Source organism: Pyrus communis, chromosome 3 (genome assembly GCF_963583255.1).
Source record: "Pyrus communis chromosome 3, drPyrComm1.1, whole genome shotgun sequence".
NCBI classification, from domain to species: Eukaryota; Viridiplantae; Streptophyta; class Magnoliopsida; order Rosales; family Rosaceae; genus Pyrus; species Pyrus communis.
The window spans coordinates 21497037-21523737 of NC_084805.1; the positions used below are offsets into that span (position 1 = coordinate 21497037).

Below are 26701 nucleotides of genomic sequence, written 5' to 3' on the forward strand. Positions count from 1 at the left end.
CTATATATACATGCATCTGCATATCAATTAAACACATAGAAATCATTCTTCCTACGAATTTTACCAAATCCTTTTATTTGAGAGAACCACAAGGACATTCAACAAAACTCAAGTTTTCCGGTGTTGGGATCCTTGTCTTTAGATCGTTGAATCCTAGTGAAGCAGACGTCCACCAAACTGCAAGCATAGACTAGGAAAGAAAATCCGATTCAAGAATATTACGGTAAGCAAGGATCGATCATTATTTAATTAATGATCCGTTTGATATTTGTTTTGTTTTTTCATACTATGTCAATATACTTATTTGCAATTTATGTTTATTAATTAGCTTATTTGAATTTACTTATATGTATATATTTGTCATTGATTGTTGATAAATATTCAATACTACCTTTAAAGATCAAGTATTTTAACTTGTTCAGGTGTCATGATGTGAATCGTTAAAGATAACGGATATCTTGACGGCGTAAGTTTTCTTCAAAACTAAGAGCTATCAGCTATGTGTTCCTTTCCTGGCACGATGCCTGAAGTCAGTAGTTTCAGCGTTTCCAGATTTCCTGATCAAAGTTCATCATTGATTTTCGAAAACTTTTTAATATCTTATATATCATATCTTGGAAGAATCCCTGAATTGTAGAAGTCCCATTAATTTTTCAGAAAGAAAGAAAATAATAATGAGCTCCATTTTTGATCATGATGCCCTCCACCCCTATGAATGTGCTACACTGCAATGTTTTGGGGGAGAAGAGGGATCAAAACTTTAGGGTTTTAGGCACAGTCCTCAATTATTTTCAGACCAAAAAAAGGTCCCCATTATATTTTATGTAGGGCAAATTCATTTACTCATTCCCTAAAGGTTTTTTTTAGCAACTCCAAAGCCTAAAAGGCTAAACTCCATTAAAATGTGTTTGACCAAAGTAAGCAGGGACTACATCCAAGGCTAGGGTACCCACAAATCAGGGGGTGCACTGTTTAGTACTTGAAGCTCACCTCACTGACCTCACTACCCAATTAGAAATTAGGTTTAAATTGTGGAGAACGTAAACACCCTAAGGTACCCACAAATCAGAGGTGCACTGTTTTGTACTTGAAGCTCGCCTCATTGACCTCACTACCCAGCTAGAAATTAGGTTTAAATTGGGGAGAACGAGAGCATAGATAGATATCGCTTTGTATCTACATGTCTTGTACGTGTTGCATCTACCTTTCGGCGTTCTCATCATACAATGAATGCACGTGATGATGACGATAACTGTAGAGGGTTACATCAATAGCAACTCTCCAAATTGTGAAGAAATACTAGCTATTTTTCTCTTTGTACGTTTTGTTTTCATCATGCAATGCGATTTAATTATTGAAACTGTCTATATTTTCTGCTACTCATCCGTCTTTGTAAACAACCAAATCAGGAATCATTTAACCATTGAATTGATATGAAATAATATATATGAAGAAATTAATATTTTAATACAAGCGACATTGAAAAAGGATGAATCAAATGTAGTCATCCATTGATTGAACCCTAATATCCCAGTAGGCATTCCCCCGAACTGTGTATTGTGTATAATTGGTTGCATGATGGGGGAGACTGGAGAGTGATGGGTGATGAGTGCCTTGATGGTGTTGATGCATTGCATTTAGTTATCTGTGTTGGATTTTTCTGTTTCTGTAATCTGGACAACAGAGTAAGGAAAGCTGCAGTAGCTGCTTTGACTGTATTGGGGGGAAGAGTAAGAGCAGTAACTCAGAGAGAGAGAGAGAGAGAGAGAGAGATAGTGGGCGGGGTTTAAAGCTCAGGTGTCTCAGGCCTCACAGATGCCTCCAGATAAAGGTAGGGTCCCCCTTGTGGCTTGAGAGAAGATTGATTTGAAACCCTTTTGTTTTCCACTCTGGTTCTGGTGAGACTGTACCTGTTGAGAGAGAGAGAGAGAGAGAGAGAGAGAGAGAGCGCACTGTAAATCATCAGCTGCTCAGCCCACTGTAATTTCACTGTTTGTTGTCATTTTCCTCTGATTTATCACGTGAGTTTTTTTACCACTGCATGATTGTGTGTATATCTCTCTCTCTCTCTCTCTCTCTCTCTCTCTCTCTCTAAACAGTTACAGTATTACAAGAACCAGACTGGAAAAGAATGAGGGCCTACCGTCTTTGCCATATAAGGCAAGCTCCTGTCCTCTTCTCCCCCTTCCGTATTCTGCTTTTACTTTTTTCACCCAGTTATTATTGTTCTTTGCAAAAATAATCTGGAAAGAGTTGGAACTTTGAAGGGTAAAAGAGATTTTAAATGGTGAAAAAAATACGACGTTTGTTTTTACTACTATATAATGTCAGACAGACGCGTATGAAGGCCTACTGTCTTTGGAATATATGGTAAGACATGCAAATGCAATGGTATTTGAACATATGTTTTTGGCCCCTTCTTGTTCCTATCAAGACAAATTTGTGTCTGATATTTCTGTTTAGAATTTACATTACATTTTTTTCCTTCTTGTTCCTATAAGGCCAGGTTACGGTGCTCAATTGCGCGTTAACTTAGAACCACAAAGGGTGTTGATCGATTAAGACAGCAAGACGGTGGTTATGGAAGTCAAAATCCACATGTTTTTGGTCTGATATGTTACTAAAATCTGGACTTGATGACATACTATTCTCTTTATCCATGTAGTCTTGGAACTACATGAAGCGGTATCGGAATTTTAGTCCTTGAATCAAATTGTATACTAAAACAGAGCAGTTGGCCTTCAAAAATGCATATGTAGGAGTTGAAACTCGAATTGGAAGTTCCAAATTTTTGCTCGCTTTCCACTAGACCAAAATGAAGATTACAGAATTTTAATTAGATAGGCTTGGGCCTACCAATTTTGGGCTCCTGCTATCGTTTTCGGCCCAATAGAATTTTAACTCGAGTTTAGCATGTATAGGGCTGACCGTTAATTGGCACACGACTAGAATTATTTTACTATGTCATGTACTTGTTCCATTATCCCGAGTTAATAGGAAACACAAGGATGCTTGCGCTTTCTGAATGGTAAATTACAGGAAATGGAGGAGACCTGAGATTGGAAATTAGATGTGAAGTCCATAGCAATGGCAGGTGCGACTATAGCTTTGGAGAAATTTTTAAATACGATTGTCATAGCAACACATGATGTTAGTAACTAAACGTGTTACAGTTCGGAGTGGCACCGTGAAGTTTTTCTTTATTTCATTCAGTACATCTGCACGATCTTACACTCAGTATGCATGTTCCTAGAATCTTTTAGAACTTTAGACGTGCGTCGAAAAATTACATTACAAAAAAGATTATCACAAAACTTGCAAGTACAGTGCTGATCTGATGCTGGCTCACTTTGGCATGCTCTTTTCTTGCAGAAACGGTTGCACTTGTTTCCAGCATCTTTGGTTGTCTAACAATAGTTGTTAATTACCCTGGTATCACCTTGTATACTTGAACCCTTTTTGGAGGATTATAATTGTTCTGAAAGCGCAACCAAATCTTGAGACGTTTAGAAGGACCGTGAATAGTTTGAAACAGCTGGTGAGTGCAGTAGAAGGGGACTGCAAGGTGGTCAAAATTCCGGGTTGGTTGCAAAGGGCGACCCAAGTAATAGAGGATGATGCTGGTCACGGTATAAAACTTTGAGAGAAATCGAAGAGAGAATCGCAAAGTTGAACGGACTGCATGCGGAGCGGAGGGCAGAGTGTTCACTAGCGCAGTGGGGAATCCGATGTGGTGGTATACGTCAAAGACACCACAAGACTGCTCGGCAGGACAGCGAGTATCGTTGAAGAGGTTAACAAGCATGTGATGGCAAAGGAGGCAGGGACGACACATGTTTATGGAATGGCTGGTTCCGGCAAGACAGCGGTTGTGTCGAGACTCGAAAGCCAATAACTTTACAGTGAGTGAGTACTGCAAAAGTATTACTGCGTCCTGAGATGGCAGTACTAATAACAACGACGGAAATGGCGAAGAACGTATTGCGTTAACCCGAGATTGTGTCATACATTCTGCTAGGTGATACATTTACAGAAGAACATTAACTTCTGAATAAAAATATTTGAGGCTTTTCATTCACGCACATATTTTTTACACCACATGATGTGATATGACGTGACATGCTATTTATTTTGATTCTAGACCTCCGACCTAATAATCACCAAATAATCACCTTCATACCGCGATGCCGAATTCAATTTTTTCTCTCAGGTATGAGTATGTTGGGAAGGATAGATCATCCATGTGGCTTGGCTACTAAAACACCTCATCCAGTGTCTGCCCAAGATGGCCAAATTCTTAGTCAAGTATTCGACGCAGGCAAAACGCGAAGGTTGTCCCGTGCAGTACCATTACTATGCTTTATATTTCTGCAGATAACTATGAAATCCATAAAACACTTCATATACCAAGATAAAGGTTAACATGTGTGTACAAAACAACAGCAAACTAATCTTTGACTAAAATTACAAAAACGCTTTGTTCCTTTTCCATCGTGCAACTGCCTTGTGTGTTCTCGTTTTCAAGCCAGTAAACGATTCAGATTTACTGTTGCTGAATTATCATCTATCACTTTGAAGTTCAAGTATGAGAACTACATCAAGGCATCTAAGATGTTTTACGAAAACAGCAATACAATCAGAATAACTAAAAAGGTTAACTGTATGTGCTTGCATCAAAAGTTACGCAAATGCTCGTCCAAATGCGTAAGACTTCAAAGTGAGAAAACGAGAAATCAACTTTTTTCTTCTAACACGACATGCTCCCATGTCTTGTAAATAGCTAACGGAAAATAGCACGTTAATCTTAATCACCATTAGTCGACGAACTATAAATTGAAAGAAGCACAGATCGGACAACCTATGACTCATTTCTTCTTCTTGACAAGCACCTTCCATGACATATGTCAACATTAATTTGCTTCGAAATGTTTCGAAATTGGAGGTCTGCAAGAAATCCTCATACTTTCGAAGGTGTACTAATCATAATGTGAACGCAAAACCAATGAATCAACATCTCTAATCCATTGATTTATACTTAGGAATTACGATTACCTCGATCACACAAGTTAATCTTCCTACTCCCATTACCACTCAATCATCTCAGCATGCTCATTTCAGAGAAACCAAAATGTCTCGGAAAGGCGTAAAATTTTGGTACCACAGATGACAACATTAACCAAAACGTTACTTTTTGCAAATACCATGTTGCTGTTGCTGCTGATGCTGATTTGGAACACCGACAAACAGCATTCTGTCGATGTTATCAAGCCGGCGCTGTACGGACTTGAGAACCGAATTCAACGACGAAACTCTCTTCCTAACGGCGGAAATCTTGGCGGCGTGTTGCATGATGAACGGAAACGGCGCAGCGCCCAACAACTTATCCAGCTCTGCCCACAAGAGCAAAACAAAGAGTAAATATCAAAATTACCAACAAAATTCTATATTTCAGAAGAAAAAGGAGGGATTTTTTCAACTTTTTTTTTTTTTACCGCTGGTGAGGCGATGGAGCGACTGAGAGAGGTGGTCCTGGCTGGCGAAGGTCTGCTGAGCTTTGTAATCGAAGTCTTTGATGACGGCGGTGAGCGTCGACGAAAGCGCCTTTGCCAGCGCCTTTGCCTCCGTCGACTGTAATCTGTTCTTCGCGTTCTCGTTCTGGTTCACAGTCACACTCGTCTCCTCTGATGACTCCAGCTCGGTTTTCTGGCTTTCCATTTTCTCAGCTTCACCAATGAGTTTGATTGATAGATTTTCTCACTTATTTTCCTATTAGTTTTCTCGGCAGCCAAACAGAAAATTAAATTTAAAAGTTGGGGTTATTGGTTACCCGTCTTTTTCCATTTTGGGCCTAAGTTAAACAGTATTTTCCCCATTCTGGGCTTCGTGGCCCATGACCACATCCACAAGAATCAGCACAGAGATTAGGGTTCATAGAGTCTTCAGACTCATCAGAAACCCTGTAGTTTTCTTCTGGAGACGTCGCGGCCATCGTTCTGGTATCACAGTAGCAGCATTTCCCATCGATCATGAGGGCCAAGGTAAATCATCAACACCCTCTTCTTAAATCTTTCTATTTTCAACCTTGAATTCGATGGGTTCTCTTTGTTTCCGTGTTCGAATCGAAAAATCTATCAAATCTGCCGGTGATGGTTGAATGAATTGCGTGCGGTGGTTGTGATTAAACTGTATTGTTTTTATTGACATGGTTGTTTCAGTGGAAGAAGAAGCGCATGAGGAGACTGAAGAGGAAGCGCCGAAAGATGAGGCAGAGATCCAAGTAGCCGCCTTTTGCTCCGTCGTCCGCATCGCCGCCTTCTCATGCGGTGAGCTAACCCGTGTGAGGTTGTTTTGTAGACTGGAGGTTGCTCGTGAGGGTTTATTACTCTGAATTTCGGTTTTAGTAGTTTCGGGATTATAACTATGTGGATGTTAATGTTCTTATGACTGGTTTAACTCTGCTTCTAATTACATAATTAAGTATCGATTTCGTTAAATTGCAATGGCTTCTACTTGCTTTGATGTTTTTCGACCTTGATTTCCTCTGTTATTTTTTGTTCTAAGTTGAATGATTGTGTTGTTATGATGCAATGTGGATCCTGGGTCGTATTAGATGTCAAAGTTTAGAGCTTTTGTATCCTCTGCTCGACCTGGGATCGTATATGATGCATTGTTTTGTGCCCATTAGATTCAGTTCTTTAGATTTTAGAACAAATAAACAAGGTCTCTACGATTCATTGGCCAACCTGCAAAACCAGGACTTGTCCCCGGACACCATCAGCAGGTTCCTTGGTCCTGGTTTCTTCTCTCTATTGGTTGTTTATGTTTTCCGGTGTCAAGCTGAATAAAAAATCCTAGGCGTTTGGTATTTTAGTCTCGCAACTGCTTTCCTCTGTCACCATTCCCGGCCATCACCATTTGGCTATCTGCTCCTTAACTTATCCAATCATACCTTTCACAGCAGCAAATGGATTTTTTCTTTCACCATTCATGCATAATCGTCTCAAGGCCTCCGAGAGTTTTTCAAAATTTTAGATTTGCAAAAACCCAGTTTCGTTGCTAACAAGTTGTAGGTATCAGGTAAGTGGGGATGTTTGGGTTATCTCATGTATCTGATTTATCCGAGTTGATCTTGAACTATGGTCCAACTTATATTGGTTCCGTTGTGCATGGATTCGCATTTCTTCACCCCGGTGAAAGAGGTCCTAAGTTTGAATGCCAGTCTCTCGTACTAGGCCTTTGAAGTTCACAACTGCGTAAGCATTCATGATATGAGAGTTTCTGCCATACAATTACTTCTTTGCTGAAATAACTATATGCATTACAGCTCTTTGACGATGAATATATTTGCCTCTGCGCTGAGTTCCAACACGAGAAAACCCGATACACAATCTACAGAGCAATGCTCTTTCAGAAAAAAAAAAAAAACAGAATCATGCGTGTGGTTTGAAACAGATCTCAGAGGAACAGTTAGACTCAATTTACAAAAGGAAACCGGAGTTACAGCCCTTCATAAAATAATTAGCTTCTAGCAAATGAGGATACAGAGTGTAGGGCAAAAACTTCTTGTCTGAACTCGTTCTACGCCCATTTCCAAATCCTGTATCGATGGATATTCACAACAAAAGATTCAAACCGCCCTCCGAGTTTCCCAAACTTCTTGCTCCTTTCCTTTAACAGTGTTTCCTTTTCGTTTTCCTTCAAGTTTCTATCCCGGTAAATCCTCAAAATCATACTGCATGATCAATCTTTCCACTGTATTCGAACTCATAACATGTCGCAGATGCAACTCTTTTAAGACTCTGGCTGCCAGTTCTAGTTCTCCTTCGTGCGCAATTCCTTCCACCAGAATTGTGTAGGTCATCTCATTAGGCATACTCCCTTTCTCGATCATCATCTCAAAAACCTGGAAGGACAAGTTTGTTCTTCGCGATTTGCAAAAACCGAGTATAAGAGCATTGAAATTGTCAGTATCAGGCCTAACGTTGTTTTCTTCCATTACCTTGAAAATCTCCATCGCCTCATCAAGCATACCCTCCAAACACAACCCTCTGATCAGAGATGAATACGTATAAGAATCCGGCGTGAAACCATGCTTGGTCATTTCGTACAATATCTGAAACGCTGGAAACGTGTTTCCTTTGCGACACAAACTGGAGATTACGTTTTTGTAGAACTCGAAACTGGAGAACTTTTGTTTATTACAGAGGCTTTGAATGATAGAGAATGCCTCTGGCACCAAACCTCTCTCACAGAGCACAGCAATGGCATTGAATGTTCCCTCATTAGGATTGCACCGCCGATGAATCATTTGGTCTAGACACTTCACCGCACCATCTACATTCCCCTCTTTGCAGAGACGAGCAATGATCGGATTGTAGCTGGCAGCTGTAGGTTTGAAACGACCTCTCAGCATTTCGTCCAAAACTCCAAGAGCATGCTCAGTTCTACCATGAAGTGCAAGTGAACCGATTAAGATGTTATACGTAACTATGGAAGGGGCCCGGTCCTCGCCTTCCATCTCAGACAGAAGCACATTCGCCTCTTCCCACCTTCCCTCGTAACACAAGCTCCTCAACACGATGTTATAGCTCACAACATTTGGATCGAACCCCATTGAAGGCAAACTCCTAAAGAACCGCAACGCCTCATCAGTCCTACCTTCCTTACACAAGCCAGTTAACAAGACATTGTAACTTACCAAATTAGGCTTTCCACCTTTAGCAATTATCTCCTGCAGGAGCTTCATGGCTTCATTGACACCTCTTTCCTTATAAGCAGCTTCCAGCAAGAAAGAGTACGTATAAACATTCGGAACCAACCCCTTCTGTATCAGTCTATCCAAAAGCTGCAAGCTCTGATTCAAGTTTCCGCGCACGCAAAGCCCTCTAACGAGCGAATTGTAGGTCACAGTATTCGTCGGATATCCATACTCCTCCATCTTCTCTACCAGCTGCATTGCATACCCAATGTTCCCTCTTTTACACAAGTAATTCACCAAGAAAGTATAAGAAGCTGCATCAGGTATAATGCCGGAAACAACCATCATTTCGATGACTCTGACCGCCTTTCGCATCTTATTCGCCTTGCAGAGGTCATACAAGAGCTGAGTTGCCTGAGCCACATCAGGCTTCTGGCCCTTCCCCACCATAGACTCCAAGTGCAGAAAGGCATCAATGAGTCTGAGCTCCCTACTTCTTCTGTCATTCTTGGCATGCCTCCAGTTGGGCAAGGTGAAAACCGTGTCTTTCGGAGAAATCGTGATCTGGGTAGTCGCCAAAACTCTGGAAAAGCCCTTGCTGAGTGAAAGGGGTTGGAGATTCCTGATGTGGGAGAAGAACCCACAAGTCTTTCTGGTGGCTTCTGGCGATGGGTATGCAATTGGAGACACTGAATTTACAAGAACCGCCATTGACAGAGCTAAAATATGCTACAAAGATCGAAACTTTTGCAACAGATAACAAAAATTAAAATTCTGGGTTGGTTAAATTCTCATCAGATGAACATAAACAAATGGATTACCGAATGTTTTTTCAGGATGAGCACGGATAATTTTAACATGAATTAATAAAAAAAACCGAGAGATGAATAAGAAATGGAGAAAGGGGAACGAATCAACCAGCTGCTGGCTTTTTTCAGGAATGATTGGTTGGTCCATTTGCTATCTCACTGCTAAAAGTTTGAGCCTTTTCCATTTGTAATCTGGTAACTGGTAATATATGTAGAGTTAGAACTTACATTTGCTTATGTTTCACATTGCTCCGTTTCTTCCGCTGTCCATTCCCGTCCCGTCACTTTGTTATCCAAATAAGTTAAGGGGGTGACTTCACATCCACACGCTTTTTGACCAGCTTGTCAGGCACGCTCTCTCTTGTTCATGTGGTGGATTCAGAATTTTAAAATTAAGTAGACCTAATTAAGGTTTGCTAGGTGTTAGTTGAGCAGCAGATTAGGACCTAGCGTCTACGCTTCTCGACAGAGCTTAGACAGAGGTCTAAACAAACTAAACAGATTTAAGTAAATTTATTGTACATCAAATATATAAGTACCTAATTGGACAACAATTAAAGAAAAAAAAAAGAAAAGGAAAAATGGGGAGTACTTTCTTCTTCATTGGAACCAAGCTCCAAGAACAGCAGAGCTTTGGTGGTCTGCTCTGTGTTTCTCTTCGTCTGAAATTAGATATTTCTTCTTGGTTCAAAACTTCTATTGCACATCATCTGCACAACCATGGTGGTTTTCTCTCTCCCACCACCTGCCCAAACCATTGGGTGGTCCTCGCAGGTCCTCACAAGTGCTTCTTCGGACTTCTGGGTGGTCCCGTGATCACTCGGATTCATGAATGGATCCGTCCCTGTTCTTGACTCCCAAGTTTGTTGATTTTATTATAAAAATTGAGTGCCTTTATTTGATACCAATTTCCTTGCATGAGTAGGAAATCAAGAATCAAAACGATTTTAATTTTTATTCCTTGTAAGTAAGCATATCCTTAGTGGAAGTGATGAAGGTAAATTTATCTCTTGTTTTCTAAGTAAAGGTTATACGGTGAAGAGACCGATTAATGCAACCTTATTAAAGGGAATATTTGGGACATAAAAGCCTACGATAACTCGTCCTTGGTTGCCGGATCTACGAGGGTTTCAATTTGATGAATCAACCGTAATTTGAAGATAAAATGAGGAAGAAGATAGATGGGAACTCCTACTCTTGACTATTTTTGTGATCCCCAAGTGGGATTTCCAATCATCCATCCCTTTTGTTTTCTAAAGGAGTGGATGTTTTGTACGAGTGTTCAACAAGTGAACTGTAAAAGAGTGAACTAATTATCAGATCGACAAAATTGTACAAATGATATGTCAAGACCATATTGTTCATTGGTAATGAATTTATACTTCCAGTTTATCTTTGAATAAATTGATCATAAACGACATTACCGAGCTTGTTCGGTCGCTACCCACCGAAAATCTCGTTCACCGAAAATATCGACAAATTTCATCTACGAATTTGCTACAAGATCTTGTTAGAACCGAGCTATTTGTGTTCGACACCAATCCAGCTCGTTTATTTTTCATTCGTCCTATCAACATATTCTCAGAGCATCCGTATGCACCCTTTAGGATGACATTGCCAATAGATTTACGACATTTAATATTCCAATATTTGTCTTTGGGGAAACAAAGTGATATTGGTTGGATAGAATCAAACACATAACCTCGAGGGCATGAGTAAATACTCTTAACGGCATCAGTTACAAGCCCGACATTCAATAACCTGGATACTGAAAATCACCAGAAATCTCTACAAGAACAATCTCCATTTTTGAAATGGTGAAACCTCAAGGAATCTCTAACAATAATCTGCACACCAACAATCTTGGCCATGAACTTGATGGCATTATGGCAGTCCCCACATATCCTCAAATTCTTAAATACCCGAATCGTCGATTCGCCATTCATATTGAGTATCCCAAAAGCTACAGCAAGTTTCTCACTGTGGTTGCAAAGGATCCCCACTTTCTCCTCTTGATCCACATCTTGCAGAACAAAATCAGTGTTGGGAACATACCCTGCCAATCTCATCTTCTCACCCATGTCAACCATAAACTTGTATATCTCCTCACTACGCTCGTTACTCCTATCACCGGAAACAAAAGAGTAGACTCTATTTCTAACCTGAACCCAAGAACAACCCGGTGTTTTTGTGATTCCTCTGTCTCTCATCAACTTCCTGGTTTCCGAAGCTTCTTCCCATCGATTGGCAGTGACTAAAATGTTGGACAACAGTACATAGTTGCCGGGGTTATCTGGTTCAATTTCGAACAGCTTGTTTGCTGCAATTTTTGCTAAGTCCACATTTTTGTGCACTCTACACGCACCAAGCAATGCTCCCCAAGCACCGGGAGCAGGTTCCATTGGCATTCTTTGTATGAACTGATATGCCTCAACTAGACGGCCAGCACGGCTAAGCACATCAACCATGCATGAGTAATGATCTGCATCAGGTTCTATTGAGTGATCCATCCTCATTGAATCAAAAACCACGATGCCTTCATCAACCAGCCGAGAATGGCTACAACCGCACAAAACACCAGTGAAAGTAACAGAATTGGGCTTCACCTTGGAGTCTAACATTTTTCTGAACAGCAACAAGGCTTCTTCTCCATCTCCATGCATCGAGTTTGCAATGATCATTGTATTCCAAGCAACTGTATCCCTTCTTGGCATCATATCAAAGACCCTCCGAGAAAGTTCCAACTCACCACATTTTGCATACATGAAAACCAAAGCTGTTGTGGTAGCCAAGTCCTCCATTAAACAAGTCCTAAACATGTAACTATGTACCTCTTTGCCTGCCCTTAAGCTCTCCAAATCTTTGCAAGCTGGTAACAAACTAGTAATTGTGATCTGATTGGGCTTAATTCCTGATTCTTGCATCTGTCCGAGCATTTTCAGAGCCTGTATTGTCTGCCCATTATTCAAGCACCCACCAATAACAGCATTCCATGACGCACCATCCAATTTAACACCTTCCCTTCTCATTCTACAAAATAAAGCTACGCCCTTTTCGCAATCTCTGTTTGAGAAATATGCAGTTAGAAGTACATTCCAGGATACGACATCTCGTTTAGACATCATATCAAATACCAACTGAGCTTGTTTAATGCTCAGACAACTAGCATAGATATTTACAAGGGCGCTGCTAACGAAAACATTCTCTTCCATTCCATGTTTGAGAACAAACCCATGAATCTCTCTTCCCAATTTCAAATCTTTCAGTTCTGAGCAAGCAGGTAGGATTGAAGACACTGTCACAGCATTGGGTCTCACTCCATTCAACCCCATCTCTCGAAATGCCGCCAAACCTTGTCCAGGCAGCCCGCAGTTAACATAACAAGAACACAAAGAGGTCCAAGACACCACATCTTTCACCGCCATGCCGTTGAAAACCCGTCTCGCCCCATCAACATATCTACATTTTCCAAACATAGCGACCATTGCATTACCCAAAGCGACATCCGAATGAAACCCAAATCGAATTGTTTCATCGTGAAGCTCTTTCGCATTTCTAACATCACCAAGAGCAGCACACGCCTTAGCAACTGATAAAAGCAGAAGGCTATCGGGCGCTATTCGCCGAGCTCTGAGTGAAGTGTAAAGACTTAAAGATTCCTTGAGGAGCCCATGTCGCGTGTAACCTGATATGAGCACGGTCCACGCACGCAGGTCTGGTTCGGGAATTTGGTCGAACAGGTGGCGTGCACGTTGTAGATCGCCGGAATTACAATAGATTTTCAAGAACCTAAGGCTCAGGTGAGGCGGGACGTTGGTGGGTAGTTTTGAAAGCATGTGATATTATTGTTTTAATGAATTTTGCATCTTGTAATCTCCACGGAGAATCTTCAAGTTTGCAAGTGCTTTTGAAAAGCAGTTGAGAAGTTCAGTTTCTTCGCGCCAGGACAGGTAATAAGCGGACGATGACCGTGTCTAGGCATGAAACGACATCCCCCTTGTGCTTATTACCTTTATTTTAGGCATGCAACGACATTCCGTCCGATTGCATTATATTTCTGTGTATTTTTTTTTTTTTTTGGAAGATCAACTTTGTAAATTAATCCAATAGAAAAATAGTTTAACTGTTTAATTAATGTTGATAAAATTTCAGTGTTTATTTAAATAACACGATTCGTCTATTTATTAGGTAACTATTAAATGATTAAACGATTTCATATTTTGTTGATGTCTAGCTGAATTGATTTTTAAATATTGCTCTACAATTCGATCAACTAACATTTTCTTCCTAGCTTATGCACAGGAAGGTGCGAAGGACCTCGGTTCAGATTTTTATACAGCAACTGTCCACGGCAGTTGATCCGTATGCTGACATGAAGCTTGTAGTCTTAATTGGGAAACAGTGACATGAGATTATAAGTTTGCAAGAAATATATTTTTGGATTACAAGTTTGCTAGGAGCAGTTCCTAAAGCACAACAAACGCTGCTAAGTTTTGACATGTCAATTGTTTGAGGAATGGATGAAAAATTTATAATTAGTCTCTTCAAATTATGGAGAGATTTTTCTAGTGAGCCTGGAAAGGGAGCTCGTTAAACACTTGTCATAATACAAATGAAAAATGGATGGACACTGAAAAATATATATTTTATCCACTTATATTATCACATGTAATATATTATTTCGCATGAAATAATGATGACTGGTTATACGAACGTTGATTGAAATTTCAATCGTATAAATAGGACCTTTTAGGTCATTTGTTAAAGGTCCTGTACCAACCACACCTTTGCATTCTATTGCCCGAGCTTTCCATTCTACGCAAGGCAGGATTTATCTTTCTAAAACAAGGGGCGGGCACTTCGTAAATCACCGGAACGAACATGTCTCCAGCATGATACCTTTTTCTACTACCCTGGTATAAAACCTAGAGATTTGAGGTGTATGTGCAAGTGTAAATTAATCAAAGCCCAATTCGATGTTCATTTGATTTCTTGTTCTTTGAGACAAAGAATGGAAGGAGCAGAGGGGGAGAGAGAGAGGAGTGAGAAGTTGTGCCGGCGACTCAACAACGCTTAGAAAGAAGGGGATTAAGCTGCTGTTGAATAATGTGATAGAGTTTTTATTTTTTGATCTTGGTAACGGCACTAAAATTTTGTTGTGTTCTTTCTAAGAGCGAATATATTCTTAGTATAATATCACAAGTAAGGATGTCGAACCATATGGACTTATTAGACCTCTTCAAATTAATAACTCTATGTAAACTAGGGTTTACATAGAGTTAGTACAAATTAAATTTGGTTTTTGAGATGAAAACTAAAGTTACTTAAAAATGTAGGAAAATGTAAAGATGAATTATAGCGAGATTCAGAGATGATGTGAATAGGACTAGGGATTTCTACTTCACCATTACAAGTTAATTAAAATGATACAACGAATACAAACAGAGCACAAACATAGCAAAAAGGAGAAGAATCCCACACCACCAGGATCATGAAGAGGATGGGAGCTGAAGCAGATCGTTGTTGTCAAACACGATACGGCTGGTGCATGTGTAAATGTTATATTGAATACTTGAGCTACAAGCCTCTATAACTTATGATTGCAAAGCCTTTTATATTTTCATAAGGTTTCGAAGTAAACCGAATACAACCGAACCTGACCTGAATTTCATTGGTTTAGTTGGGAATGGTTTCTCAATAACACTTGGAAGGATTCGGGTTTTAAAGTTTTCAGCTTGATAAGAGTGTGGCCGGCAGGACGGGCGGCCTGTTTCGTTTGATCCTGCAGAACCAACCCGATTCATGCCCATCGGTCTTTGGATGAAGGCATCACTTTCGAATTTAGTCATGGCATCATCATATGCCTCTATTCCGCCAGCCTCTTTGGTGTCAGCTAAAACTGTTAGGTTCTTCAATCTTCATGGGCGGAGGCGGTACGACCACCCATGTAGGTCTCCCCCAACCGAAATCAATATCATAGAGAGGAAATCTGCGCATGCTACTGTAGGTAGACATAACCATCCTTCCTGGTCTGGCAAGCCTTTGAACAAATCGGTTGAGGTAACTCCTGTGCTCCCCTGTTGTAGCCTTTTCACACGGTCCTTCTCAATCTTTCTTAGTTCTTCTCGTACCTGCTTTACCATGTCATGACAAGATTCTTGATCATAGACTCCGCTGCTGCTGCTACTGATCAAGGGAGTTGTAAGAAAAATTTGATAAATATTTCTAAATGAACAGCGTGGCAATGGTGGATCAGTCCTGGGACGTAGGTTCACAGTATAGAATGCCCCATGAAACATATTCTCATCAATAGGATGATCATCCTTGGTAGCTTCTGTGAATCGCCTCCATATGTAAGCGGAAAAAGTTTCAACACGCGATGGACGTTTTTCACGATCATCTTCCGCTAAACCGGTATATTTTTCTCTGAGATCCTCTATAGTAGGGGTATTGAACACAAAGCTCTTTTTTAATTTATTTGTTGTGATACTGCCGAGCGTATCATAGCCAGTAACATCATTGGCAGGTGGGAAGACTGCGGCGGAAACAAACTCTGGACGCTCGATTTTTGCTTCATCTTTTTCTCCCCGGCCAATGGCAGCCCAGGTTTTTGTGAACATGAGCATAGATAACCCACCTGCCAACTTGTGGGAAGTGCATAGACCAATGGCAAAGCCGCTCCACATTCAAAGATATTGAGCTAGACGCCTAGGGCAAATTCACTATTGTTATGATCATGTAGCTTAAATAGGACGAGTTTATAGAGTTCACCGGGCATTGGATTTTTGACAAAATCACAAAGTCGGCAGTTGGTTACTTGAGCTTCAAGGTAGGGTATACCACTATACCCTCGTCGTTGCATTCTACAAATGGTTGTCGATTTTGACTCGCCCGGCTAGTGGGTAGAAAAGGGCCAACACCTCATATAAGGATTTTTGACACGCCCCGATCCCAATATTCCCCGAATACCAGGATAGGCACGTGCTTGCTGACACCCGAGGGTGACGAAAGCCATTTATTGCATGCAAATGCTGAAAACAAGGGGTAGATAAGACTTATAAATATAAAAGAATAATGAATATGCATTTAAGGAACGTGTTCAGAGCATATAACTAACTAGAACCCAGTGTTTGCCAACACATAACCCATTTGAAAACTGTACCTTGGGATTTAAGAGAAGTGGCTACCATGTTAATAGCAAACTATAGTAAAAGAACGAGAAGTCATCTTCCTTAAGAAACAATATCTCTTGGGAGCTGTTGTAGTGCTCAATTCACCTCTCCACTTTTGTTTAGTAACATATTTCTAGTCAAACAAGGTCAAAGTTGATGGAAAGAATGACTTTCAAGTGATCAACCTAAAAACAAAAGAGAGTACATACCTTTCGAGAGAAGTGTAAACATTATCCGATTCTCGCCTCGACCGCGCTGTGGTGCCATCCCAGAGTGCACCAAACAGATCTGCTGGAAGTGTTTCGACAACCACATACTCACAAACAAAAGAGTCCTCGAGTGAAGCAGTGAAAAGATGCATTGAGATGGCACATAACGTTGGAAAAGGATCGATATGATGCTTATGAATTATAGTAAGATAGTGATACAATCCGCTAACCTTCTGTACTAAAACCTTCAACCAACTCTTACTAAAAGACCACATAAACCTCACGCCCACGTGCTCGCGAATCGAAGGATCCTGGTATGAGGTAGTGGAAAGCTGTGTTGAGGCGAACACATCGCATCATCGAAAAGGTCTACCAGAGTACGATATGATGGTTATGAATTGTAGCAAGATAATGAGTGGTGACCATTCAATTCAGCGTGAAGATAGTGATGCAATATACTGCTCAGCTACACCACAATCTTCATTAGTCTCTTACCAAAATACAACTTAAACCTTACACCCATGTGGAACTCTTTCTGGTAAGTCTGGTAAGCTTGTGAAAAGATTATACTCCCAACATTTCTGTCTAAAATGATACGAATTAGGTGCATACTTCCGCCGAATTGATTGATCGTGAATTCTTCACTGATTGAGTGAGAAACCATGTCGAGAAGACTAAAATAACACTAAAGAATTTGAGGATCAAAACATTCCATTAAATCTAGAGTACAAGATATCTGGATGAGTGAGAAATCATGTCGAGAACAAATGTTTTTTTTTCTTTTTATTTTTATTTTATTTTTTATTTTTTATTTTTTATTTTTTATTTTTTTTAACCCTTAGTAAAATGTTCTGGCATGATCCAGTTCACATTAAGAAACAAACCAGCGAAGGAAGGTGAAGATGCAGAAATAGTAGTCACTGTTTATGATTATTTGGTCAATCATCACAGTAAGGTTGACTGGCTTCTTAGCCAAAAAAGAAATAGATCTAAGCTCAAGAGTAGTTAAGAACTGCTTAAGATTTGACAAGGCCAAAGGCATTTCGAAATTCACAATACTTTGTGAGAGCTAAATCAAAGTTCAAAAATTAAACATAGAACCTCTGAATCAACATAATGACAAGGAAGAAAGATACGAAGCAGTCTGCGTATGCATGCAGTGACACGATTGGCTACCTTAAAGTGATGCCCTTGAGCAAACCAAAGCTCAATGAGTCCAGAAAAGTTCAGAGTAAAGCTCAATCTTCGTACAATGATGAATATGGTGGAATCTCAAGTCATTACACTGAAAATTACAAGGCCGAACAGTTAACGGACAAAAGCATTGGTCAGTTGAGCTACACGCAAGAGGCTAAGTTCACCTCCACCGAAAAGTACGTGGACAAGGTGCTAGGGTTTATCGTCGAGTACCAGACCCAAGTGAAGTTCAAGGAGTCTGTTTATCCAAACAAGATTGGATCTTCATCATCCAAATCCAACTATAACAACAACAATAATCGCAACTCCTTTTGGAAATTAGTGAGAATAACGTCTGCTACTGAGGAGTTTCCCAAGAAAAGCAATTAATGTAAACAAAGTCAACACTCGAAGAATTTGGTGTGAAGCTTACGGTCAAAGGTTAGGGGGACTTGACTTCACTGTTGAGGTAAGCAATGAGGTAATCAATAGAACAATCACTGAGAACTTATTCTAAAGATCCACACGAATTTCCTCAGCAGGAACGAGTTTGAGAACATTGATTCGATCCCACCAAATCACCACTCACTAAGCTTCGTAACAACTATCGCTTACTAGCTTTCTCCAACACACACTTTGAATGTTCGAGCAATTTCCAAAGAGATATAACTCTGCCCGCCATTCCTAGGAAACGTATGTTACAGAGTGATATCACCGTTTCAGAACTCCAGTTGGTCTTAGCCAATTCGTACAGTTAAGATTTTTCCGTTTCCCAAGATTTCGATATAGAGATGACTCCGCCCACAATTCCCAGGGAACGCATATTGCAGAGTGGCATCGCCATTTCGGATCTACAGCTGGTCTTGACCAGACTTCCTCAAACTGAGATTTCTAACACACGTCGCTTCCAAGTAACACCGACTCTGCTCGCCATTCCTAGGGAATGCATGTTGCAAAGTATCGATTCGATGTCGAAAGTCATCCAACAATCTACTTCATCACTACTAAGGCACAATCCGGACATGAATTCTTGTATTTCAACCAGAAGGTGACAATTCAAACAGAGAAAGGTTTGCACAACTGCGCCGAATGACACCAAATTCGGAAGTTGTGACATCCAAATGACGTTATGACAGACACACTACTATAGTAACAGAAGGTCCTAAGTATGCTTTGAACAAAACCACTCTGTGATACCAATCTGACATGCCCCGATCCCAATATTCCCCGAATACCAGGATAGGCACGTCTTGTCCGACACCTGAGGGTGACGAAAGCCATTTATTAAGTGCAAATGCCAAAAACAAGGGGTAGATAAGGCTTATAAATATAAAAGAATAATGAATATGCATTTAAGGAACGTGTTCAAAGCATACAACTAACTAGAACACTAAAAGAAATAATATAAAATTGAATGAAACAAAGGATGAATCCTACACCGAGAGGACTCGAAGATACCAATGCGGAAGTGCTTTGACGCTGGGATTGTATGCCTCGATTCTAAGTCCTAAAGGGGGCGCAAAACAAACATGAGTGGACCAAGTTGATATATATATATATATATATATATATATATATATATATTAAAACAGTTATCAACGTACTAAATCCCAGGTTTTATGAAAACACATATATATCATGATAAACATAGGTTTTCCGAAACCTAGCATGCCGTGCAATGTCTTAAATCATAACTTGTATATATAATAATCACTAGTGAATATTCGATAACCCCCAGGCCCCATGCCGGCTCCTCCTCCCTGTGCTAATAGCCAGAGGAAACACACTCCAGGCCCTATGCTAACACCAAATCGTCGCCCAAGACGGACCGAAATCTATCCCTACGTCGCATAGCGGAATAAGGACCACTAGGTAAGTACAAAACCATTGAACATACATATATTGAAAAACAACTTCATAGTATAAAGTCATCCATCATCTATATTATAAAGAGGTGTTCTAAACATGTTCTAAATATCATATCATCATCCATCAGATATTTTATAAGAATACGAGTTGTAGAAAAAATAGTAATAATTCAATCTAGCCTCAGTAAACATGTTATCTCATAAAACATAGTCATCAAATCATGCTTTTCATGTATGCATTTCGACTATCAAAACATGCATTTTTAGAAGGGGGTCCACTCATAGTACTTAGTTACCAAAGAGCCACGCAACTAGCGAAGATGGAAACGCCACAATTAATTGCCCCTAAGCACATAAAGGGTACATTTAGTCCAACTTTACTCAAATGATTGAATTTGAGAAAACGGACTTCAAAAACGGGTTCAGGACGTCGAAATTAGCGTAGGAGGGGTCCCGGACGAAAACCCGAAAAGTCAACAATCAAAGTAAACGTTGATCGGTCAAAGTTAAAGTCAATGCTGACCGTTGAACGGGTCAACTGTCAGACCGGGTCAAAGTCAACAAATCCATGTCAAGGGTTTTGGGTTGGACCGGGTTGGGGCCAAAAGGGTTAGGACTTAGGTTAGGTTTAGGTTTATGTAGGTTGGGCTTAGGATAATGGGTTAATGGGTTAATGGGTTAAGGGTTTAGCTATTTTGGTGGGCTGGGATTTAATGGGTTTAGGATTAGGTTTTGGGTTACTCGGGCCTAGGTGGGAGGCCCAAAGGCTGAGGCTTTAGGTTTTAAAAGAAAAGGGCTAAGGGAAAATTGGGTTTAGGGCTTGGGCTCAGGGCCCCTAACAGCTCACGGCCCAAAGGCCTTTAACAAATAATTTAAAACAAAACAAAATAATAAAAAGGGGCTTGGGCTTGGGTCTAAAATAGGCCTAAGGCCCGATGGTCTTTGAGGTGGCCTGAAAGGCCTAAGTTCCTTGGGTTTCTGGGCTTGGTAGGAACGGCCCGAAGGGCTTGGGTTTGGTGGGTCGCCGGACCTCAAGAAAAAGACGGCTGGATTTCGGCTGGAAAATTGAACAAACTTTAAACGTTAATAACTTTGTCAATACTTAACCAAATCGAGTGATTCAAAAAACGAGAATCATAACTCTCGACGAGACGAAGAGAATGGTACCTCACATGATGTCTAACTCGCCGTGGTTTGGCCGAAAACTGGGTAAGATTCAAATGGATATAACTTCTTTAATACTCAATGAAATTGGGTGATTCAAAAAGGAAAGTTGTAGTACTCAGCGAGATGAAGAGATTGATACCTCGCATGCCTACCAACTAGTCGTGATTTGGCCGAAAATTTCCTCGAAAGGGGCGGTGCTCATCGAAAAACTGGGGAAGTTTTCCCCCGTGAGGTTCCTACGTCGAAACATCGATAACACTTCTTAAAACCACTTCCCAACATACATTAAGGCATGATCTACAACTTTTGGATGAGGTTCAAGGCTTACCTTCGCTGGAAGAGAAGGAAACTCGCCGGAGAACTTCGGTGAATAGTGTAGGCCGAGAGAAAGGGAGGGGTTCCGGGTGTTTTCTTTCGATTTTAAGCTGACTAGGGTGTTAATGAAGATATTGATGTTGTTGTGGTGTTGTTTGTTGGTGAGAAAAACCCTCGGAGGGGGCTAAGATAGAAAGAGCCGAGAGAGAGTGATAAGGGAAAGTGAGGGAGAAGAGAGAACTGAGAAAAGGGAGAGAGAGATCGGGGACACAAATCAGGGGTGGGCCCTCTTGGGCACACCATTTAACCCAAAAACCATTTTTAAAAGGAAAATATAGCCAAACTTAGTGAAAATACAAAAATACCCTCTTTGTTTCGTAAATCCTGGGACGAGTTGTTACAATTTCTTTAGGTGTTTGGATATTTCAGCCACTACGTGGGGTCTGGTCTCACCATTGAATTCATAGATAAAATAAGCAAAATAAGGTATATAGACAGAAGTTTTGTTTATATACTTTATTTTGCTTATTCAGATGGACTAACTAAACTAGCTACGACATCGCATTGATAGCCTCTACTCGTGTCCTAGCTCGTCTGAGAGCTAAATTTTCCTCAATTGTTTGTCTCTTGCCTTCAACGTTCCTCAAATTAGCTTCTGCTGTTTCAAGAGTTTGTTGAGCTGCTTGATCATGATATTACTGAGGAATGTCTTTATCAAAATATTTTTGCTTCTCATTTTGGGCAATTGGCAATAATTTTTCTGTGGACTTCCGAAAATCTATTTCATGTAGCTTGGCAAGGAAATTTTGAGGCATAGGTACAAGATCCTTTACATGTAAGAGCTATGCTCATGCAATTTGGGATTCTCATTTTGGTCAACCGGTTGTAGAAGCCTTTACTCATTGAGGTGCTCTTAGCCCAGTGAATATCGCTTATTCTGGTGTTTATCAGTGGTGTTATACAATCGGTTTACGTACTAATGAGGATCTAAGAGGATCAAAGAGGTATAAATTGGGGGACTTATTTGATCAAAATGGAAAACTGGTAATGGCGAAGATGGTTTGGGTTGGAGAAGATGGTTTGATAATCTCCTTGGAGGAGATTACTTCAATGTTCATTATCTTTAGCTAATTGTTCGTTTGCTTCTCACTTCGCTGTGTCATCGAATATGTACACACAACACAATACACTCAAAGATAATATATACACATTTTCTTCCTGATTTCTGAATCAATTGAATTGGTAAATTATAACAGCTGAACAAAGTACCTACTAAGTTGACCAATATTGCTAACCATTAAAATATTGGGTAATGATTTCTATAATACGGGCAAAATGATAAAAGTATGGAGATTTATAATATTTGTTTGCTCTTCTTCAAGGCTCATTTCTAATATGTGACGTTAACCAAACCGATTCCACTCCTATCATTTTTCACATTACTTAAATAAATCATAAATCAACTTAAATGTTAAAATGGTCCCTATGTTTTAGTTATTGGGTCAATTTAGTCCCTATATTTTCAATTTAGCCAATTTAATCATTGTGTTTATCTTCGTTAGCTAATTAAGGAATTTCCATCTAATTTTTGTAAAAAACCTTATAAATTATTATAAACTTATTTATTTGATTTAAAATATTTAAATATATGAAATAAAATTAAAAACTAAAAGAAAAATTATTCTCCTCCCAACTCTCCTACCTCCTCCTTAACATTACCCTCTCTTTTCTATGTCACAACCCTAATCATTTTTCAGATTGGAAGCTTTATCTCTTATATGTGTTATTCCTCATTGATTTGCATTTTTCTTTAAAAAGAAGGGTAATTATATCTCATATAATTTTTCTTATGAACTTTTTAAAAGAGAATGAATGAAATGTCCTTAATTGGCTAACAGAGACAAACACGAAGACTAAATTAGCCAAATTGAAAACATGAAGACTAAATTGGTCATATGGCTATAACACATGGACCATTTTGACATTTAAGCCTTAAAAATAATACAGTTATGAAAAGCATAAACATACAATCATAATAGGCTTTGGGGTTGTTCGAATAACAGGTTGATCACATAGGGTAAATTGCGGTTTGAACTCCTAAACTATTACCCCAGTTGAAATTGACCCCATGAACTATTTTTTTGGTAAATTAACCCCATGAACTATTTAAAATCAACCAATTAACCCATTGCTGTTAGATTTCGTCCACTATTCTGTCAAATTCAAGGGCAAATTAGTCTTTTCATAATCAAATCTTACTTGTCCGTTATAACCACCAATAAAATATTGACACGTGGACATGAAATAATTCAAAAACTTATAGCATACTAAGAAACATAAAGAAACCACACGTTTACATAACTGACCATTTCACATTGTCATACACATTATTATGTGTCCACATGTCATAATTTTATTGGTGGTTATAATTGACATGTAAGAAGTGATAATAAAAAGACTAATTTGCCCTTGAATTTGACAGAATAGTGGACAAAACTTATTGACAAAAGGTTAATTGGCTTATTTCAAATAGTTCAGGGGGTCAAACGGCAATATACCCGATCACATATGGGAAAGTCAAACCAACAATAGTTTAATACGAAAAACTTGCGATTCATGGGATACCACCAGGTCATACATAATGCTAATGGTAATTTATTTATTTATTTTAGGATGAAGTGCCGATTTAGTCCGCGAACTATCACCTCAGTGAAATTAGGTCCCTAAATTCATTAAAATTTGCTAATTTCATCCATACTATTACATTCAAAGTTATTTTATCCAATTTTTCGTCAACTTAAGTCACTTGACACATTTTAGAGTGTAATACCGTTCTTTTTCTTGCCTATAAGCCCTTAACATTTTATATAGGTTGCGAATCTAACTTCTAATTTACCCTCAAAATTTAACTTCATACAATATTTCTTTACGAAAAATTTTCAATCTACCCTCCAATGTGTATCACATGCAAGTAACGTGACTTAAATTGACGGAAAATTGAATATAGTAGCTTCGAATATAATACTAGGGATGTAATTGGCAAATTTTTATAATTCAAGATGACTGATTTTTCTGAAAAAAAATAGTTTAGAGACCTAATTTTCACTTAGGTGACAATTCAAGAACTAAATTCACAGTTCATCCTTTATTTTAATAAAAGGGATATCACGAGGGAGAGGAGATTCGAATTTCAGACCTCAGTAAGAATGATCTTAACCAGTTGAGTTACAAACCGTTGCAATAGTTTCTGGTTTAGCACAAACCTTGTACCACAATATCCCTCTACTCCTTTTGAATCACAACGTGCTACGCATGACTTACACATTTTAAATGTATTTATATGTGTAAATTGACAAAAGGAAAGTCAAATATTTGAAGTAAATGAATAATCTTAGATCATACTAGAAGAAACCTCTTATAAACCAATTAAAGTAGCTGAATCCACATAATAAAATCAGTCTCTATTGAATTTATATTAAGAATAAAGAAGATAATATTTAATAAATAACTTATTGAATCACATTATTGCTAGCCCATTGTGAGGCTAAACCCACCCCCTCCCCCTTAGGGTAGGTAATATTGTTTGTTAAAAAAAAAAAAACAATCATTTGACAACTAATTTAATCACATTATTACCTGAGTGCGAAATACCATTTTTTATAACAGGCATTACACGCCTCTTAAGATGTTTTGAACATGTTTAAAAATAGAGAAAATAATATTCAATCAACAACTGATTGAATCACATTATTGCTTGCTTATTGTGAGGTACTAATTATTAACAGAAAAAATTGTACAAAAAAAATTAATTATTAAAAAACACTATTAAAATGACGAAAATACTTTTGCCACATTTGATGCATTATTTTGAGTTGCTTTTAAAAATTTTTGTTTGAGGGGGCATTTTTGTCCAATTATTTTTGGTGCAGCTTATGACACTAAAAAAACACTGTTCATTGAGCCCTTGGTTTTATATATAAAGATGTTGTAATGCAATTTCACCCACCTTGACTGTTTCTATAAGTTTTAATCTAATGGATGGGCCATAATTGATGGAGAATATATATGACTCTATGAAATTGTCATTACAATTATATTAGTAAATTAAAGAATAATTTCATAGAGTAACATATTGGTTTTACATGAAAGAGTCATGTTAACTGTCCAGTTGACTTGTATGATTCCAAGATAGGGGTCCTGGCTGTTAAACTAATAAAATGAGGTTTATAGGAGTAGGATTCTCTTCTTTTTTTTTCCTTCATTTCTCTCTCCTTATATTTGAACTGTTACGATTAAAGCACGTTAATATCTTATATTATAAAGAAAGAAAGACAAACTAGAAAGTGTGAGGATAAGGGAAGAAAGAGCAGGGGAATATGACGGGAGAGAATTTTACTCCATTACGTAGTGTGTTGCTATGGTAGCAGCTTGGAGCCCTGACGTAGGTTTCTAACAATTATTAGAGCATCTTCAACAACCTAGCCAAATGAAACCTTTTATTTTGGTTTTACAAAAATATAGAAAAATCAAACTTCAAAGTGCTAGCTAAATGGCTAACTATATAAGGTAATACTAGGGAGGTCAAAATTTTAAACCAAATTGGTAAACTAAATGACGTGGCGATTGATAATTGGATTATTACTTAAATATTGATTAACGTGCTTATTTCATATTGGTGACACATTATTTGGTTCGCAAATTTGATTAAAAAATTTGGTTTCCAACAATTCCTTTATTATAAGGTTGGTTTGGAATTATGGGGCTTTTAAAAAAAGCAACTTATTAAAAAATCTGAAATATCAAGTATGTTTGGTAAAACAAAAAAAAAAAGTTCTTTTTTTTAAAAAGATGTTGTCAATGATAGTAACAAAATGTATAAAAAAACGAAAACAAGATCTACCGTACTTCTAAAAAAAATGTTTTTTTGTTTCAAAGCATAGTAATCAGCGCTAGTTAATGAAATTTTCAATAACAAGTATACCCTCACATATTTTACAAAATTACAATTATTGCCCCTACATAACTTTTACAATTTTCTTTCCAGTTGCGTGTAATTCCATTTCATTCAAATGTTTGATAAATGTTTGCTACAATGCAATCAAAGAAAAAAATTCAGGGTAATTGTCTAATAAGAACCAATGTCCGAAGAACTAATGTGACTTTATTTATTTATTTTTATTGTCAAAGGTAAAATTTATTACCAACGCAACAAATTTATACAAAAAGAAGTCCAAATACAAGTGAAGCACGGAAATAGGTGGTTGCAAATTGGGACAGTTGTGGAATG

At 38.7% G+C, this 26701-nt stretch overlaps 3 protein-coding genes, 1 long non-coding RNA gene and 1 pseudogene across 4 annotated transcripts; 1 reads left to right on the forward strand and 4 right to left on the reverse strand.

The window, feature by feature from the left end:
- Window positions 1-4826: 4826 nt before the first annotated feature.
- On the reverse strand, window positions 4827-5737 carry LOC137727518 (uncharacterized). Its single transcript, XM_068466365.1, has 2 exons — window positions 5493-5737; window positions 4827-5390 (listed from the first exon to the last, which is right to left on the reverse strand). Exons 1-2 carry the CDS (start codon window positions 5713-5715, stop codon window positions 5185-5187), a joined length of 429 nt encoding a protein of 142 aa, XP_068322466.1. The 5' UTR covers window positions 5716-5737; the 3' UTR covers window positions 4827-5184.
- Window positions 5738-5853: 116 nt separating this feature from the next.
- LOC137728885 (uncharacterized) lies at window positions 5854-6494 on the forward strand. The gene is made up of 2 exons (XR_011067946.1): window positions 5854-6038; window positions 6216-6494. It is a non-coding gene; the product is annotated as an uncharacterized lncRNA (long non-coding RNA).
- A 120-nt stretch (window positions 6495-6614) lies between these two features.
- Window positions 6615-9781, reverse strand: LOC137728884 (pentatricopeptide repeat-containing protein At1g79080, chloroplastic-like). The gene is made up of 2 exons (XM_068467679.1): window positions 9736-9781; window positions 6615-9442 (listed from the first exon to the last, which is right to left on the reverse strand). The coding sequence occupies exon 2, from the start codon at window positions 9407-9409 to the stop codon at window positions 7706-7708; it is 1704 nt and encodes a 567-aa protein (XP_068323780.1). The 5' UTR covers window positions 9410-9442; window positions 9736-9781; the 3' UTR covers window positions 6615-7705.
- Window positions 9782-11186: 1405 nt separating this feature from the next.
- LOC137730089 (pentatricopeptide repeat-containing protein At4g33990-like) lies at window positions 11187-13470 on the reverse strand. Its single transcript, XM_068469153.1, has one exon. It carries the CDS (start codon window positions 13341-13343, stop codon window positions 11283-11285), a length of 2061 nt encoding a protein of 686 aa, XP_068325254.1. The 5' UTR covers window positions 13344-13470; the 3' UTR covers window positions 11187-11282.
- Window positions 13471-15396: 1926 nt separating this feature from the next.
- LOC137728421 (stemmadenine O-acetyltransferase-like) lies at window positions 15397-25068 on the reverse strand (annotated as a pseudogene).
- Between the last annotated feature and the right edge of the window lie 1633 nt (window positions 25069-26701).

What these genes read in the sequence shown, in the direction of transcription:
- LOC137728884 (XM_068467679.1), bottom strand. Translation starts at nt 9,409, where the DNA reads ATGGCGGTTCTTGTAAATTCAGTGTCTCCAATTGCATACCCATCGCCA.
- LOC137727518 (XM_068466365.1), bottom strand. Translation starts at nt 5,715, where the DNA reads ATGGAAAGCCAGAAAACCGAGCTGGAGTCATCAGAGGAGACGAGTGTG. An exon ending in GCTCCATCGCCTCACCAGCG is followed by an intron (nt 5,391 to 5,492) that starts GTAAAAAAAAAA and finishes TCTTGTGGGCAG; the next exon opens with AGCTGGATAAGTTGTTGGGC.
- LOC137730089 (XM_068469153.1), bottom strand. Translation starts at nt 13,343, where the DNA reads ATGCTTTCAAAACTACCCACCAACGTCCCGCCTCACCTGAGCCTTAGG.